The sequence below is a fragment of the Chrysochloris asiatica genome, unplaced genomic scaffold (genome assembly GCF_000296735.1).
Source record: "Chrysochloris asiatica unplaced genomic scaffold, ChrAsi1.0 scaffold00004, whole genome shotgun sequence".
In the NCBI taxonomy this organism is placed as follows: Eukaryota; Metazoa; Chordata; class Mammalia; order Afrosoricida; family Chrysochloridae; genus Chrysochloris; species Chrysochloris asiatica.
In genome coordinates, this window is record NW_006408522.1 from 46,356,686 (window position 1) to 46,376,778 (window position 20,093).

Below are 20,093 nucleotides of genomic sequence, written 5' to 3' on the forward strand. Positions count from 1 at the left end.
AATAGTACTTTTCAGTTTCCACAGTGTAAATCCTACCGTCATGACCCATTTCAACTACCAGTGTGATGTCATTGAGCAAGTAGCTGGGAAGAGATGTGCACACTCAGCTCTCAGAAGCTGGTGAGAGCTGGTTCCCGCATACCTCTGTGTATGATTTGTAGCTGAGTCACAACAGACAACTCTAGCCACTGGAGTCCCCTAGCTGAAGATCCAGTCATGGTGGAGTAGACAGCAATTGTCCTTGTCTAAATTCCTGACTCCCAAAATTGTGAGTACAAATAAATGTTATTTTGAGCCATTTGGTTTTTTCTTTAAACAGTGTTATTGAGATATAATTCACATTTGTTGTCATTAGGTGCCGTTGAGTCAGTACCAACTCAGCAACCTTATACACAACTGAATGAAATACTGCCCGGTCCTGTAACAATTTCACAATCATTGCTACACTTGAGCCTGTCGCTTCTGCTACTGTACTAATCCATCTCACTGGGGAGGTCTTCCTCTTTTTTGCTGACCCTCCGCTTTGTCAATCATGATGTCCTTTTCCAGGGACAGGACATTCTTGATAACATGTCTGAAGTATGAGAGAAAACATCTGGCCATCCTGGTTTCTAAGGAGCATTCTTGCTGTACTTCTTCCGGTATAGATTTGTTTGTTCTTCTGGCAGTCCATGGTACTTTTAATACTCTCCTCCAACACCATAACTCAAATGTGCATACCATACAATTAACCAATTTAAAGTGTACAACTCACTGGCCTTTAGTATATTTACAGTGGTGCATCCATTGCCACAGTCCTTCCTCTTACCTGTCACCTTCCAAAGCCTCCATGCCTCAGCCCTGTTACTGCTGGTAAGCGCCAAGAGTTGGTTCTGACTCATGGGTTTCCGATGCTGTAAATCTTTGCAGGGCCAGAAAGCCTCATCTTTCTCCTGAGAAGCTGCTGTAGGGCTCCAACCACCAACCCTGTGGTTGGTAGTACAGTGCATATCCCACAGAGCCACTGCACTCCCCCATCCCAGCCCAGTTGTTGTGTGCATTTGAATTGGTTCTGACTCATAGAGACCCTATATAGGATTTCCAAGGCTGTACATCTTTACAGGAGCCAAGTCTGATCTTTCTTTTGTTACCATAACCCACGACACCACCAGAGCTCACAACAAATCTATACATTTGCCCAACCTGAACATTTCATACAAATGGAATCATACATGTGATTCTTAGTACCTGAGTTTCCTCACTTAGCAGAATGTTTCAAGGGTTATCCATGTTTTAACATGTATCAGGACTTCATTTCCCTTTATTGCTGAGAATAATTACATTTCATGATATTGATGTTAGGTGCCGTTGACGCAGCTCTGACAAATAATGACCAACATGTACAACAGAATCAAACACTACCTGGCATTGCACTATCCTCACAATTGTTGTTATGTTTGAACTTATTGCTGTGACTGTGCCAATCCATCTTTTGGGGGGGTCTTCCTCTTTTTTATTTACCCTCCACTTTACTAAGCATGATGTCCTTCTCCTGGAATGATATATCCTGACATGTTCAAAGAACGAGAGACAATCTCTCCATCCTTACTTCTAAGGAGAATTCTGACTGTACTTTTTCCAAGGCATATTTATTTGTTCTTCTGGCAGTCCATGGTTCTTTCAAGATTCTTTGCCAACACCATAATTCAAATGCATCGATTCTTCTGAGGTATTCTTTATTCAGTATCCAATTTTCACAGTCATATGAGGCAATTGAAAATACCATGATTCGGTATTTGGGTCAAGCACATCTTAGTCTTCAAGGTGACATTTTGTCCTTGAACACTGTAAATAAGTCTTCTTGACAGTAAATAAGCACCGTCATATAAGTAAACACTGTAAATTAGCAGACTTGACTAATGCAATACATCATTTGATTTCTGTACAGCTATTTCCATGAGTGTTGATTGTGGATCCAAGTAAAATGAAGTCTTTGATAACTTCAATATTTTCTCCATTTGTTGTTGTTAAGTGCCATGGAGTCGGTTCTGACCCATAGCGACCCTGTACAGGGTTTCCGAGGCTGTAAATCTTTATGGGAGCAGAAAGCCTCATCTTTCTCCCACGGTAGTTTCGAACTGCTAACCCTAAGGTTCGCAGCCCGATTCGTAACCACTACGTTACCAGAGCTCCTTTCCCATTTACCATTATGTTATTTACTGGTCCAGTTGTAAAGGGTTTTGTCTTCTTTACATTGAGGTGTAATCCATACTGAAAACTGTAGTCTTTGATTGTCATCAGTATTTCAAGTCATTTTCCCTTCCAGCAAGGTTGTGTCATCTGTATATTGCAGCTTGTACATGAGTCTTCCTCCAGTGAGTCTTCCTCCAATTCTGAGGCCACACGCTTCTTCATATAATCCAGCTTCTTTGAATATTTGCTCAGTGTACCGACTGAGTAAGTATGGTGAAAGGATAAGACCCCAGCACACACCTTTCCTGATTTTAAGCCATTCAGTATCCCCTTGTTCTGTTTGAACAACTGCCTCTTGGTCGATATACAGCTTCACATGAGCACAATTAGATGCTCTGGAATTCCCCTTTTTCACAATGTTATTGATAGTTTGTTATGATACACACAGTTGAATGCCTTTGCATAGTCAATAAAGCATAAGTAAACATCTTTCTGGTATTCTCTGCTTTCAGCCAAGATACATCTGACCTCACCAATGAGATTCCTCATTCCATGTCCTCTTCTGAATCCAGCTTGGATTTCTAGCAGCTCCCTGTTGATGTACTGTTGTAACTGTTTTTGAAATTATCTCCAATAAAATTTTACTTGCATGTGACATTAATGATACTCTTTGATGATTTCAAAGCATTATCTTGGGTCACCTGTTTTTGGAAGGAGCACAAATATGACCCTTCCAGTCTGTTGGCCAGGTAGCTGCCTTCCAAATTTCTTGCCATAGACCAGTATGCTATGTGCCTCCAGTGCAGTATCAGCTTGTTGAAAGATTTCACTTTACATTCTGTCAATTCCTGAGTCTTGTTTTTTTAGCCAATGCCTTCAGTGCAGCTTGGACCTCTTCCTTTAGTACCATCAGTTCTTGAAATTGTTCAGCATCGACAAATTCTTTTTGGTACCATGATTTTGCATTCCTTCCATCTCCTTTTGATGCATCCTGCTTCATTCAGTATTTTGTCCATAGAATCCTCCAATATTGCAACCCAGTTTAATTTTTTCTTCAGTTATTTCAGCTTGAAAAATGCTGAGTGCGTTCTTCCTTTTTGGTTTTCTAATTCCAGGTCTTTGCACATTTCATTTTGCACATTTCATTTAATACTTTACTTTCTCTCCTCTATCCTGCCCTTTGATATTTTCTATTAAGCTCTTTAATTTCTTCCATTGTTTAAACTTCTTTATGTTCAAAAGCAAGTTTTCAGAGTCTCTTCTGACATCTGTTTTGATCTTTTCTTTCTTTCCTGTCTTTTTAATGACCTTTCGCTTTCTTCATGGATGATGTTCTTGATGTTATCCTACAAGTCTTCTGATCTTTGGTCATTAGTGTCTACTACATCAAACCTGTTCTTTAGATGGTTTCTACATCCAGGTAGCATATATTCAAGGCCATCTTTTGGCCCTAATGGACTTGTTTTAATTTTCTTCAGCTTCAGCTTGAACTTGCATCAGAGCAATTGATGTTCTGTTCCACAGTCGTCTCCTGGCCTTGTTTTGGCTGATGATATTGCACTTCCTCATCATCTCTTCCCACAGATGTAGCCAATTTGATTCCTGTGCATTCCACTTGGTGAGGTCCAGGTCTATCGTTACCTATTACGTTGTTGAAAACGGTATTTACAATGAAAAAGTCATTGGTCTTGCAAAATTCCATCATAGGATCTCCAGCATCATTTCTATCACCAAGGCCATACTTTCCACCTACATATCTTTCCTCTTGTTTCCAACCTTCGCATTCCAGATGCCAGTAATTATCAATACATCTTAATTGCATGCTTGACCAATTTCAGACTGAAGAAAATGGTAGAATTCTTCAATTTCATCATCCCTGGCTTTAACGATTGGCACATACATTTGAATCATGGTGGTATTAGCTGGTCTTCCTTGTAGGCATTTGGATATTATCCTATCACAAACAGCATTGTACTTCAAGATAGATCTTGAAAGGTTCTTTTTGACAATGAATGTGACATCATTCCTCTTCTATTTGTCACTCTCGACATAATAAACCACATGATTGCTGATTCAAAATGGCCAACAATAGTCTATTTCAACTCACTAATGCCTACGATATTTTTGTATTCCATTTCCTTTTTGAAACAACTTCTAATTTTCCTAGATTCATACTTTGTACATTCCATTCTGATTATAAATGTATGTTTTCAGCAGTTTCTTTCCACTTTGAGTTGTGCCCCATCAGCAAGTGAAGGTCCTGAAAGCTTTATTCCATTCATGTCATTACGATTAATTCTGCTTTGAGGAGGCAGCTCTTCTCCAGTTGTATTTTGAGTGTCTTCCAACTTGAGTTCATCTTCTGACACTCTATCTGACAATGTTCTGCTTCCATTCATAAGATTTTCATTGGCTAACCAGCCTCTTCGTCCTAGGCTACCTTAGTCTGCAAGCTCCACTGAAACCTGTCTACTATAGGTGCCCTTCCAGGTCTTTAAAATATTGATGGCATCGCTTCTAGCAGCGCAGCAGCATACAAGCCACCACAGTATGAGAAACTGACAGACGAGTCATGGATATACCACATTTTGTTTATCCATTCATCAGTTGACAGGCATTTGACTTGTTTCTACTTTTTGGTTATTATGAATAATGTTGTGAACATCTGTGTATAGATAACTTTTGCATAGACCTACATTTTCTTGTATCTTGGGTTTATACCTATAAGTAAAAATACCGTATCATATTGTTGTTGTTAAGTACTGTCGAGTCAGTTCTGACTCATAACAATCCTGTGTAGGGTTTCCAAGGAGCAGCTGGTAAGTTTGAAACACTGACTTTAAGGTTCAAACCGATTTTGCAATCCAGCTTATTAGCCCACAGCGCCACACCAGGACTCCATGTCTGTATCATATTTGTTGTTGTTAGGTGCCATCGAGTTGGTACCAAACACTGCCCGATCCTGGACCACCCTCACTACTGTTGCCATGCTTGAGTCCATCGATGCTGCCACTTGGTCAATCCATCTCGTTGGGGGTCTTCCTCTTTTTATCTGACCCTCCACCTTACCAAGCATGATGTCCTTCTCCAGTGACTGGTCCCTCCCGACAATATGTCCAAAGCATAAGAGAAAAAGTTTGGCCATCCTGACCTCCAAGGAGCACTCTGGCTGCACTTCTTCCAACATAGATCTGTTGGTTCTTTTGACAGCCCATGGCACTTTCAATATTCTCCTCCAACACCATAACTCAAAAGCATCAATTCTTCTACGGTCTTCCTTATTCACTTTTTAGCTATCTCGTGCATATGAGGTTATTGAAAATACCATGGCTTGGGTCAGGTGCACCTTAGTCCTCAAGCTGACACCTTTGCTCTTCAACACTTTAAAAAGGTCTTGTGCAGCAGATTTGCCTAACGCAATACATCGTTTGATTTCTTGACTGCTGCTTCCATGAATGTTGATAGTTGATCCAAGAATGAAGTCTTTGACACTTCAATTAAACATTTGAATGAACTGCCAAACTGTTTTCCAAAGCAGTTGCACCATTTTCTACTAGCAATGGATGAGGGTTTCGATTTCTGCACATACTTGCCAACACTTGCTTTTTTTTTTTTTTTTTTTCCAAATCCTAAATCCTAGTGGATGTTAAGAGTTATCTCATTATGATTTGGGTTCATACTACCTTGATGTGCTTATTAGTCATTTGTGTATCTTCTTTGGACAGCTGGCTATTCATATTCTTTGTTATTTTTTGTCTTTTTATTATTTTAATTTTAATGAGGTAATATATATTTTTTCCTTTGTTATTTTTGTGCTTTTGGGGTTATGTCTAAGAAACTATTACCTAATCCAAGGTCATGAAGATCTATACCTGTTTTTCTTATAAGAGTCTACAGTCTTAGCTCTTACGTTTAGTTCTCTGCCTTAATTTTTGGGATTGGGATTGTGTTTAATCCATGGGCTGTTTTGGGTAATACTGATATCTAAATAATATGAAGTCTTCCAATCCATAAATATGGAACATCTTTCCATATAAGCCATCTTTAATCTCTTTCCCCAGTTTTATTGTTTTCATGGTGTAAGTCCTTCATGTACCTGGCTAGATTTCTTCCTAGAGATAGATAGTATTCTCTTAGAATTGTTTTCTTAATTTTGCTTTTGGTTTGCTCATTGCTACTATATGGATAAATGATTTATTTTGTATTCTGCAATGTTGCTAGAGTGTCATTTTTAGGCAGAATATAACTGGAACATCATTTTTTACTCATTTTACAACATCCACCTTAACCTCTTTCTTACCGTATTCTGATATATTCCTCTGCTTTAGCTCATATCTACTGGCCTGGGCATTCCCAAAACTTTCAAACAGAGCTTCCTGCTTCCATTGAGCCCCCCTTCAATTTCTTTACCACTCCATTGTCAGAATGAGTTGTCTGAAACACAAATAAAAATGCTTATAATCTGGTTATTATATACGTCTCCTGTCAATCTCCACAATGCTCCCTTTGCCCTATGTGAATTCACTTGTTTCATACCACAATGCCTTCAGCCAGACAGAGTCTACTTTGCCTAGATTACCTTTCCTCAACTAACTAGCTCCTACTTATCCTCTTTTATCCATGGTATATCTTGATGGACTTTCTTTCTGCTCTTTTCCAGTCAGATTTAGATTATTCTTCCAGTTATTTCTTATAAAGTGCTGTATTTCCCTTCACTGTAGGACTCCTGGTGTGGTGCTATCAGATAAGCACTGCACTGCAACCACAAAGTTGGCAGTTCAAACCTACTAGCTGCTCCTTGGAAACCCTGTACAGGGTTGCTATGAGTCGGAATCGACTCAAAAGCACTTAACAACATTACTCTATAAGTCCTCGCAGTGCTGTGGGAGAGAGAAGAACTGGGCTGCTAACTACAAGGTCAGTGGTTCCCACACATGAATTACTTCTTAGGAGAAAGATGAGGCAGTCTGCTCCTGTAAAAATTTCATCTCAGAAACTCTATATATGGTCGCTATGAGTCAGAATCAATTCAATGACAGTAGGCTAGGTTTTGGGGGTTTATTAAGCCTAACACATGCTGCTGTTGGACACTGCTCGAGCACAGAGACTCAGTCTGATTAATCTTTGTATTCCCAACACCTGGAATGCCAGTACGTTGTCCAAGAGGAGTGGGTATGAAATTGAAGCTTGAAAAGGGTTGGTTTAACGTCACAACCCAGACCCCAGATTCACTTTTGGTTCAGAAGCAGAAAAAAACCAAGGCATAATAAATTTCTCATCCTGAAGCTTTCCATGACCATAGGAGCAGCCTTTTGTAAACCCTTGACTCCACCCATGAAACATGTCTCCTGGAAACCTCTGTATCTCAGAAGAATTAGCCTCCTGATAATTTTATGGATACTAAAGAGGTGGGAGAATGTAAACCCCTTAATTTAAGAAATTAAAGTTAGGAAGGAAACCTACAGATTTACTTCAAGTTAGTAGACAGATTTCTACTTTGTGACACTAAGGTGTGTCCTAGTTACAAATATAACAATTGGGGTTTTCTGTATTGCTCTTCTTATAGACTTCTGTTTTATGGTTACTTTTGCGTACTCAGTATTTTCCACATATACACAGCTTGACCAGTGAGACACATTATTTAACAAATTCTAGTAAAACAACCTGCTTTAGATAAAATAGTAGCATAATTGTTTCTTTTCTCTATCTTAACACTAGCAGGCACAGGCTTATTAGGATTATTTTAGCATTAATTTTCTTAAACAGTTTTGCTTATCTTTATTAGGGTATTGGTGACTAAAATGTCTGCAGTTTAGAAAAATATTAGTGGAAATACCTTTGATTTCTTGCTAAATTTGTCTAAATAAATTTTAAATCAAACTTTTTACTTTCCTGCTCCACCTATAACTGGAAATACAAATCACCATGGAATCAATTTGTGTGGTGCTATTATTACAAAGATTCATGATTAAAGCATTTATGACAGATGTAAACATATAACTTTTTAAATTTTATAGAGAAGTGATTGCTATCAACAACAGCTAAAATTTGGTAGAAAGTGATCAAAACATCCATATTAAGGTTAATCTGAACCATAAAGAATTAGACATATCCTGAGATAGAAGATTACTTGAAGAATCACAAAATGCACATTTATGTCAGAGTTGGTAGTGGTAACTACTCAAATGTCATATGCAAAGTCCCCATGTTTTGCTAAGACTGTTGCACCTCTAGCCCTTTTCTACCTCCTTTCTCTTACTTTTTCTGGGATAGGGGTACAGTGTAGGAGCACATACTCTGGGGTCAGGCTGCTTAATTGCCACTTGATAGCTGTGTAACTGTGGGCAAGTCAGTTAAATTCTCCACTTCCATTTCCCCCAAATGACAGTGATTTGTTAAATGCTGTGGAGTCAGTTTTGATCCAGAGCGACCCTGTTTAGGGCTCCAGGTACACAGTTAGGACTCTGTAATTGTTGGATTCCTGGTGTGGAGCCATGGGCTAATGCACTGGACTGCAAAGTCAGTTTGAACCACAAGGTTGGTGGTTCAAGCTCACCAGACACTCCTTGGAAACCCTATACAGGATCGCTATGAGTCGGAACTGACTCAAAGCTACTTACCAACAATTGTTCATTACTATCACCATCTCCAGAATGTTTTCTTTTGATGGTGTCCAATTACAACAAGAATACCTTAAAAGAAAAGAGTAAAGTGTTTGTCCTCTTCAGCTTTATCTTTGATCTGTAACAATACACACATATGCACAAAATCAACAAGAAGTCAAATGATTCAAAACTGCAATCAATAATTAACAACTCTTGCGGGGAGACAAAGGGAGGGGTCTAGGAGAAAGGAGAATAAAAAAAAATCATCTATTTGTAAAGCTGACTTATGCAAGTTGTCTTGGGTAAACTGGTGTCAAGTTTTGGAAACGTTTATGTGTGGAAATCAAGATTTGAGTGCAGGAGTCCAAAATGTCTTTGTGAGACATGATTACAGTTGTTAGTATTTCATACAAATATTGTTTATAGGTTTTCATGACTGCTGAATGGATTACAGAAGGAAACAAGTGACTCAGCAGGTCCTGTTAGAAGGTAATGTACGTATTCATTGAGTGTTCTTCCAAATAGTGTTGCAATGTTTCTATAAAAACAGTAATTTAAAACTTATAATCAACTAGCTGTTGTGTATCTATTGAGATTTTTAATATCTTAAGTATCCCAAAATAAGAAAGGGCAGGGCAGGCCATTTGAAAGAACTAAGCTTATTAAGGATTTATTTAACTCAACAACTATGTTTCTGGCCTGCTTTTGTTGTCAAGTGCCATCAAGTCGGGTTGGACTCAGAGTGACCCTGTATAGGGTTTCCGAAGAGCTACTGGTGGGCTTGAATGGTTGACCTTGTGGTTCAAATGGACCTTGTGGTCTATCTAGTGCTTTATCCCACAGAACCACACCAGGGCTCCATACTTCTGACCTAGCCTTCAGTAACACAGTTTCGGTTAATCTAATTGTTTAAACCAGCCATTCCAAATCAAATTGGCATAGCTTTATCGACAGTCTTCTGCTGTGGTGGGAAGCAGAAGCTGTAAAGCATATTGAGGATTTATCCCCATGGGTAAGAGATGATGATCTCAGTATGTTCTGCTGAAGTCAACTCATTTCTCGTAATCCAATAAAACCTACTTCACTTAATCATCTCTGAGCCCATTATCTTAAGTATTCAAAACTCAACGTCCCCTGTTCCTACTGCAGTAGCTTTTCCCTCTGTGGCATGACTTGTGCTATGCTGCATGTGCTAGGAAAGCCTTCTTTCTAGATCCTTAAAGGCAAACCAAAAATTTTCCGGAACTTTAAGCAATCTTGTTTAGAGTGAAAAGTTCATACATTTCATTTAAGACTGTTCACAGAGTGTATTTATTTTAAGCTTAGTACACCCCTGCAGAGGGCTTTGGGCATATGGCTTTATCTTGTGCATTAGAAATACAGTCTGCAGGTATTGCATAACCATGGCAATTGTACCAGGAAATGGTATTTTAGCTAAAATAGTATCACATGGAAGAGGAGGTAAGGAATAAGGTATAAAGGAGATCATTTAAAATAATTTATACATTTTTTTCAGAAAAGAAATCGTAATCCTAAAGTAGATCTAGTTTTGCTTTTGCATATTATTTATAATTAAAATGTGAATTTTTCCTGAAGAGCCAAAAGTAGCAATTTGGAATGAATGTTGTTGCAACAATTCTGGAAAGTGAAAAAAGATATGCAGAATTTACCAAGCTCTCGTTTACTCATTATGACGGAGAAGACAGCACTCAAGGGTGTACTCAACTACTTACAATCTACAATGTACACTAAACAGTAAAAGGCTGTATAAGGCATGCAGAGAAAACCAAAAAGTAGATTAAGAGGAAAAGTGAGAAAGAGGAAAAAACTTTCATATTTACCAAAAGCTTGGTGGTATGAAAAACGGCTAAATAAGAGTCATTATTTCAATAGAATCAAAGAACATTAGGATGCTTGAAAACATCTAAAATTCCTTGGCAAAACAGGAAACAGATGATCTGGAAATGGTGTTATCAGAATTTTTCTGGATCAAGTTGCTGTAAGAAAAGTTTAGCTGCTGCCTATTCTACAATATGCAAATAAGGGTGGAGAGAGAGAGCCCAAGACAAGACTGTCTTTAATGTTGTACCTCTCCTCTTCTTAACTACTAACTATCCTCAAGACCTCACAGTGTAAATGAGGAATATATACACACTTGAGTATGAAATTGCATAGAGCTGGATCTTTCTAAAAGTATAGGTAGACACCAAAGCTTTTAAGGCTTTTTCCAACAGTATGATTTTAGAATCACAGTACATTTAGAGCAACTTTTTGAGGGCAGGGATCATACCTAATCTTTAGACTTAATATCCACAAATACACAGCAAATACTCTCTTGACTATGAACAGCCTCATTACCTTTCTCAATAGATATCTTATCCACTGTGGTTTTGGCAGTTCAGAACTCTGATTAACACCCCTAAACAATGGCATGCAACAAATACAGACCTTTTGTCCTTGATCACACTAGTCGGCATTCATTGAGGCAGAAAACTAACCTTAATATTACAATAAAAGTTTTCGTACTCTTACTGGTAATGACTTTGAGAGAGTTGTATAATCAGAGTGCCACCACTCGCCTGTCAGTTTGTTGTACTGTGGCAGCTTGCGTATTGGTGTGAAGCTAGGCCACCAGGATTTAAAATATCTGCAAAGTCACCCATGGTGAACAGGTTTCAGCAGAACTTCCAGATTAAGACAGACTGTGAAGGAGTCGTGGTGTGATGCTATGGTTTAATGCGCCAGACTGCAAAACCGTTTGAACTGCAAGGTTGGCGGTTCAAGTTCACCAGCTGCTCCTTGAAAACCCTATACAGTGTTGCTATGGGTTGAAAGCAACTCGATGGCACTCAACAACAACATGAAGGAGAGGCTGACTACTTCTGAATGTTTAGCCACTGAAAATCTTATGAATAACAGTGGAACACTGTCAGATACAGTGCCGGAAGTTGAATACATTATGAATAGCACAAGAATAGTGTCATAGTGGCAGATGATGAGCCCCTCAGGTTGGAAGGAACTTAAAAACATGACTGAGAACTGCCTCCTCAAAGTAGAGTTAACCATGAAAACATGACTAGAGCAAAGCCTCCCAGACCTTCATTTACTGATGGGGGGCACAATTCAACATGAGGAGAAACAGCTGCAAACACCATCCACTAATAATTGGAAAATGGAATGTACCAAGTATGAATCTAGGAAAGTTGTCAAAATTAAACAGAATGCATAAACATCAATATTCTATGCTTTAGTGAGCTGAAATGTACTGGTATTACCAATTTTGAATCTGACAATCAAATGGTTTACTATATGAAGAGGAATGACATTAATTATCAAAAAGAACATTTCAAGATCTTGAAGTATAATGAAGTATATCCATATGCCTGTAAGGAAGACCAGTTAATACCACTATTATTCAAATTACACAACCACTAAAAGCCAATGATGATGAATTCGAAGTATTCGACCAACTTCTTCCATCTGAAATTGATTAAACATGAAATCAAGATGTATTGAGAATTATTGGTGATAGAAATGTGAGGTTGGAAACAAAAAGGAAAGATCAGTAGTTGGAAAATATGATCTTGGTGATAGAAATTATGCTGGAGATCACATTATAGAACTTGTAAGACCAATAACTTACTTGTTGTAAACACCTTTTTAAAACAATATAACAAGTGACAATACACATGGGCCTCACCATGTGTGTTGGACCTTACCAGACAGAATGCATAAGAATCAAATTGACTGCATCTGTGGAAAGAGGTGGTGGAAAAGCTCCATAACACCAGCCAAAATTAGACCAGGGACAGACCATGGAACCGACCACCAACAGCTCATAAGCAAGCTTAGGCTGAAGCTGAAGAAAATTAAAGCAAGTCTACAACAGCCAAAATAAAACCTTGAACATGAAACCATCTCAAAAACAGATCTGAGCATTAGACACTAATGACCAAAGACCAGAAGAACTATGGGATGGCATCAAGAACATCATACAGGAAGAAAGCAAAAGGTCATTAAAGAGATAGGAAAGAAAGACCAAAATGATTGTCTGAAGACTCTGAAATTTGCTCTGTAACATAGAGATGCTAAAGTAAACAGAATAAATTAAGTAAAAGAGATGAACAGAAAACCTAAATGGCAGCTTGGGAAGACAAAGTCAAGAGTCATAATGAAACGTGGAAAGATGTCAAGTTAGAAAACTGAAAAGAGTACGTGCTCAACGTTTCACAGGCTGAAAGAACTGAAGCTTCAGTAACTTGGGAAAATGTCCTCTTGTTGAAATTTTTATATTAGCCCTGACCTTGAAATTGTTTTACATGGCAAAAATAGTACCCTTTTTTTGAAGGCACTCTAATGATACCAAGATAAGACTCAGAGAATTTGCCTGCCGCAATCCACTGGTTGCAGAGACATGTTTAAACATATTTTGTTTGGAACAAACACATGCATGTGACTGGAAATACTTTTCTACTTACCCTCATATTAATTTAAACACTTGTTAGCATAGTTGTTGCATGTTGAACCAACTATGTCCCTTTAGTATCTTGACTATATCTATTTCTAAACTAGAGTGCTATAATTTGCTCATTCCATTGCTAATTAACATTAATGTTCTTAAAGCTCTTCCTTCTATACAATCAGCTGTTGCTTCTTTCTTAAAAAGAAAAGGAACAAAGATTGACTAAGAGATTAAAGTAGCAGACATGAAACTCACACCATCAGTAAAAGGATAAATGAGGGTGTGCCAGCTGCTACAAGCTCAGGGAAGCTGGTATAGTTCATAAATATCCTTTAATTGAAGTATTTAATTTCAAAGATATAATGCAGTACTTTAAATATCATACTAGTCAACAGCTGCATTAATAATGCAAACCGCTAAGTTTCATGTCATTTAAAGTCAAAGTTTTATAATCAAATCTTCCATACCAACTTACATTTTAAAGAAGCTATCTGGCCTCATAGGCTAATAAAATTAAGGAAAAAAAGCAATGTTATTCACTTAGTTCCAATTACAAAAGTGTATCATTTGATCACGGAACTCTATAAGATCATGTCTGGTTGTAATACTGTTTGAACACATTAGCTTCTCTTTTGAAATTGTACCAAAAATATATTCTAAACCCTACAGCTCTCATTAATTATAAATTGATGTCAATGCTTAGATAACTGATAAAATTTTGTAAAGTAGCCAGATTTTACAAATTGAAAATTTCTAGTTTTTCTATGAAATCGTTTCATAGGCAAACTTTTGTTATTTCGTATTTTAAAGTTTTGCAGAATGCAGCCCTTACACTCATGGAAAAAATGTAAAATGTTATATGGAGTCTGAAAAAGCAGAAATGATTTGATTAAACCTTTAGACGAAACCAACAATAACATGGCCCTGGACCAATGTAAGACATTCTTAAAAGCTCAGTTTTGTGTTTACTGTATTTAGTTATAATTGTGCAGTAAATGGATGTAACTTCTTTTCCTGGAAAGTAAAGTCTAATTTCAGCTCAGGTTCCATGCTGCAAGCCTGGTGGATAAATAGAGTAAGTTTGGTGATTCAGTATATTCCAAGACTCTCAGACAACTTTTTCTTATCCTAGAAAAAACTTGGGATCAACTCTTCCTAGCTTTGGTGGTGTCTTAACAATCCTAGCCAGGTCCAGGACTTGCTTTTTTTTTTTAAATCTTTGTTTAAACCTGAATGAAAATACAGAATACTGTAAAGTATAAGAATCAACATAGTTCAAAAGTATTTGGTGACTCACTACTAAGCTAAACTTCTGGCATTTCTCAATTTAAACAATACACTACGAAGTGTGTGGGTTTTTTGGTTTGTTTTTTATTAACTCTTCTTTAGTCCAGGAACCAATTGTTGGAGGACATCATGCTTAGTAAACCAGTGGGTCAGAGGAAAAGGCAGAGAGCGGACTGTGTTATAACAATGGGCTCCAACAGTGATTGTGAGAATGGTACAAAACCAGGCAACCTTTTGTTCCGTATACACAGAAGTGCTATATGAATCAGAGATGATCTGATGGCACCCAAGAACTCCAGAGAATAGCAATTCTGCGTATCAAAGCAATATGGAACACGCTTTGCCAAGCAAAGCACAACAGCACCTATGAGGCTGTCTTTTCATGGAACTAATGGCACACCACAGCTATATTTTTTTGTGCTTTATGATCAATTACATTCTATGAGAAAATATCGTGGTAAATACTGCCTCTTCTGTTGCTGCACTGAGTTTTTCTGAGGTTTGATTTTAGAAGATTGTTAGTAATGACACAAAAATTATGACAAAGTATTTTAAATAAATGTATTAAATACATCTGTAAAAATGTACTGTCTGGATATATAATATGCACTATTTTTACTATTATACTTTGTGCTGTTGTTGAACCAATCAAGCTATGTTACAAATTAGAAGCATATAGTGAATAGGAAGAATTTCGTTCCTTTTATACCTATTACAGAATTAAAAGGCAGACTATAGTGGCAAAATTTTTATGATATTATTTAATCAGAAAGATTAAAGGAGAAAGACTAACAGGAGGAAATACCTACCAAAGGATATCCAGCAGTACTAGTTCCATCTGAAACAATCCAGAAAATAAAAAAGTCTATGATGAAAGGTTAGAATAGTGCATCCAGATAGATCACTCCAGTTGAGTTTGCTGCTGTGATTTTAATTAATTTTTTTCTATAAATCAAGAATGGTCACTGACATTACTATCTTGTTCTTAAATAGGAAGAAAGGTAACTGGGGTTCATTTAATTTAGTAATGCCTGATGAAATAGTAACTTAAATCTTGTTTTCTTTCAGATTTCTTGACTAATTTAGGTAAGAAAATAAATATGTAAACATGATTCTATTATCAACATTTAATAATAATCATTACTTGTGTTGTTATTGTTGTTAAGTGCTGCTGAGTCGGTTCTGAATCACAGCCAGCGACCCTGCATGAGGTTCCCAAGGTTGTTCAATCAAAAAGTCTCCTCTTTCTCCTGCCGAGAGGCTGGTGGGCTTGAACCTCCAAACTTGTGGTTTTCAGTCCAGTGCTTATTGTATAGAACCATACTCTCCATTCATTATTATCCATCAGTATTTTATTATTTACAATAGGTAATATTACTATTATCCATTGTTGTTGCTAATTGCTATTGAATTGGAGTCGGTTCTGACTCATAGGACCCTGTATAGGGTTTCTGAGGAGTGGGTGGCGAGTTTGAATCGTCGACCTTGCAGTTCAAACTGATTCTGCAGGCCAGTGTTTATCCCACAATGCCACACAAGGAGTCCATTAGTTTAAATTATATCAATAGTTTGCCAAATTAAAAAAAAAAAAAATGTTCTAAGGTAGAAAATTGTAGGAAAATTTCCCTTTCATTGGCCAGAAACAGATCTTTGAACTAACAGTAATTCTTAAGTTTAGGAATTACATGTACCAAGTATGTTCAGAGCATTAGGATTTAATTCCACAGTGGTGATTAGAGTTCAGTATAGATATTAATGACTCCCAAAGTGGATACAAATTCTCACACCTCATGATTCATGTAAATAGTATGTGCCAACTACCTTTGAAGTTACTGCCAAAAGATGAATTTTAAAAGGCATCTGACAATATAGTACTTGATCCCTAACATTTAACCCTTATTCTGATCATGCTCACTCTACAAAAGCCATTTATCACTTGTAGAAGCAATTTACTTAATGCACCTGTAGGATCAGCACGAGACTGCTAACCACAAGGATGGGCAGTTTAAAGCCATCCTTGGAAACTCTATACAGGCTCACTATATAGAACTGACTCAATAGCACTTAACATCACCTCAATGGGAGTGTAGTGGCTCTGTAAGATAAAAGACTGTGAACACAAGGTCGGTAGTTCAAGCCCATCAGCTGCTCCGTGGGAGAATGATGATGCTTTCTGCTCCTGCAAAGATTTACAAGGACCTTGAGAAGTTGCCCAGTCCTGCATACAGCAACAAATGAGCAATGACAAACAGCAATTGTCCTAATCTAGGTCAATTCAATAACCAGTATACTTTGTCAACACTTTTTTTGGGCTCTTTCTGGAGAGTAACACTGTTCTGATTAAAATGTTGTAGCAGGAGAATAATTCAACTGCCAGAGAAGTGTTCAACAGTACTTATTTATCTAACATCTTTCATTCAAGAATCTTATAACTCAAAACTGAGGGGTAGGTATTAAGGTAAACAACTGGAAAGATCAAGAAAAAAAATGAGTATGTGCTACTAAATAATCTTTATGAACTGAAGACTGCTGCCTCACAAAGGTCAGCGTATATAAAACGGAATGTTAACACACCTCCTCCTCCCACTTCAAGAAACCAAACTTTGGTACGAGAACTCAATGTTAACAAGACAAATCTTTTCTTTTAGTGTTTCCTTTGTAACTTTTTTACTAACGTTCAATTTACTGAAGTTTGATTTGAAAGGATACTGTTTAGTCAGGGATTTGATCATGAAAAAATAAGAACCTATTTAAAATATATTATGCTAAATATCACACTAAAAGTCTATTTGAGTTATTTTTCTATTCAAAGCCAAGGGTTTATGCTAAATGATTTACAAGACCTTCTTTGTGACCCAGAACCTAATACCTGAGGGAGGAATTGATTTGTAGCCATGAAATGATTCTTTTTTGTTATGTATGAAATTAATGAAGATATAAATGGATTGTGCCCCTGTTCTTAGTCTCCTTAGCAGTATGGTCTAACCAAGTTAACTGCTTCAAACAGTTAGATAAGACTAAAGGAATAGAAACAAAGAAAAGACTGTATTTCGAATATAGTGGTTCAAATCCACCATCTGCTCTTCAGGAGAAAGATGAGGCTTTCTGCTCCCACAAAGGTTTACAGCCTTGGGAGATGTATGGGTTTCTTGGGTTTCTATGAGTAGGAACCAACTCAACAGCGCTTAACAACAACAAAGGTCTTATATATAGATGATATGATTCAGCATATGATTCATATTCTCACCTCCTGAAAAACAATTTAAGTAACTCACCTCTCAAATCATAGAAGTCAGTAAACTGAAATGACTATAATCTAAAGACCAATTAATCTAACAACCATTTGCTACAACTGATTTCCATTATGGAGAATACATAGTTATATGAAACAACAACTATAAAATAAAAGAGCTCGGTGTAAGGTAGTGTTCCTAACATTTAAAACAAGACAGACGCTTGTTTGAGATTCGTATCAGTAGTCACTAGCTAGGTAAATGCTGAAGAATTATATTCAAGTGCTTACAAAATTAATGCAATGAAATTCAATTAATACAAATCTTTGCTCAAATGCCTGTCAGGCTTATTAAAGATGAGATGATCTATAAACACTCAGTAACGGTATTAAGCCCGAATCACTTTCAAGACAAGTTAAGATAGACAGCTCTTAAGACATTCCAGAACTGTATTCACTAAAAACTGTATTTTAAAATAAGGGAGGTGAGGTTTCTAATAGTCTGCTTGTATTTTATATCAACCACTGGAGGAGGTAGTAATGGAAAGTACTGGAATTTAAAACACAAGGTCAGCACTCAGTGTACACATTTCTAAAGCCTTATATGTAACTCTTCAAAACATAGGTAGAGAAAAAAGAAGGAAAACAGGATTCATATAAAATCATTAGAACTTTTAAAAAACCAAAAATAGAAATATTTAGTGAATTTACTCAAATTAAGAAAGCTTAAATGATACAGAACTGAAAATATTAGAAATTCATATGTAATAAAAAGTGAACATAAATTAGCCAACTCCATAGACATTTCCAGTTAAGCATTCATACAAATACATATTCACCCTTTTTTAATACAAGTATAACACATACATACATGACATGATTCTGACAAAAAAAATAAAAATCAGAGATACTAAAAATAGTCTCAAGTTTCATAAAAGGTGTAGACTAGGTTTCACCATCATTCTACATGTATGTAAACCTGTGATTTAATTCCATGATTTTATGTCAGAAGCATGGTTGGTTTTCATTTTTTAAAACACATCTTGGTATCTTAACACATTGGCTTATTCATTATTAAGGCATTTTACATACACAGTAGTATCTCAGTGTGAACAAAAAATTTTAATATTGATTATTTGCTATGATGTTTTAAACTTTCAAAGTCTTTTCAACATAAGAAAATAGCTGCACACATTTAAGTGTTTTCTTATAAAACACAATCTTTAAAAAAATTCATGATGATTGGTCTTTGTGGTTCCTAGTAATAAGTCCTGTCTTATTTTTTCACATAGTATAAATTATATTATGCAATATGCAGGAGTGCAGTAAGACCCAGTAGTTTTTCAACAATGTTACCAAATAACCATATAAATCCCAAATGCAGCAACGGCCAACAATCTTCATAGTGCACTTTCACCTCACTGAAGTTGAAGCTGCTCCTTTTGGATATTTTCCCACTTCAATGTGAAGTAGATTGTTAGGGTTTCATTAGTGGCTTCATTATGTGGATTTTTAAAAAGAAAAAAAAAAGGTTTTGATTTCTTCCACAGTTCAAAGCTCTCAGAAGAGACATTTTTCTGGAAATCATATGGTCCCAGGATGTTTTGAGTAACCAAACATTCTTTAGTAGATGAATCTTCTCAATGCAGTTGTAATAAATAAGCATCTACATCCTTAGAGAATAAAACAAAAACATCTCATTAGCCAGTATAGTAAACATATACACACAACCCATTTTTCTCTCTTTCCCTTTCTGTCACTTAATTTGCCTTGGCTTCCCTTTGGAGATGAACATATGTGTGTTACTCAACTTTGAGTCTGCATGTGTTTAGCGTGGGGTTTGATACATAGGAGGTGCTCAATAAATGGTTGCTAAAGAAATGTTTTGGTTCCCATGTTTAAATAACAATGTTTTAAGAGTTAAGTAACATTGAGGACTCTGTACTCATGGAATGAGAGGGACTGAGTGCTCTTTGCTTTCAACCTTTGCATTCCAATTGTCACCAATTATCAATATATCTTTTTTTTTTTTAAAGGTTTTTATTGTGGATTCTGGTAGCGTAGTGGTTACGAATCAGGCTGCAAACCGCAAGGTCAGCAGTTCGAAACTACCAGACGCTCCGCGGAGAAAGATGAGGCTTTCTGCTCCCATAAAGATTTACAGCCTCGGAAACCCTGTGCAGGGTCACTATGAGTCGGTACCGACTCCACGGCACATAACAACAACAACATTGTAGATTGAGTGAAAGTTTACAGGGCAGATCATCAGTTTTACATTAAAAAATTATACACCTTGCTTCATTACAATGATTATAATCCACTCCATGTACCATCA

General features: G+C 36.9%; 1 protein-coding gene across 1 annotated transcript in view; it reads right to left on the reverse strand.

Moving 5' to 3' along the window:
* Window positions 1–18,449: 18,449 nt before the first annotated feature.
* KATNBL1 (katanin p80 subunit B-like 1) overlaps window positions 18,450–20,093 on the reverse strand; it is a 25,635-nt gene continuing 23,991 nt past the window's right edge. The window contains exon 9 of the mRNA XM_006831813.1: window positions 18,450–19,431. Coding sequence (XP_006831876.1) covers window positions 19,399–19,431 — 33 coding nt within the window. The 3' untranslated portion in view covers window positions 18,450–19,398. The remainder of the gene's footprint in view (window positions 19,432–20,093) is intronic.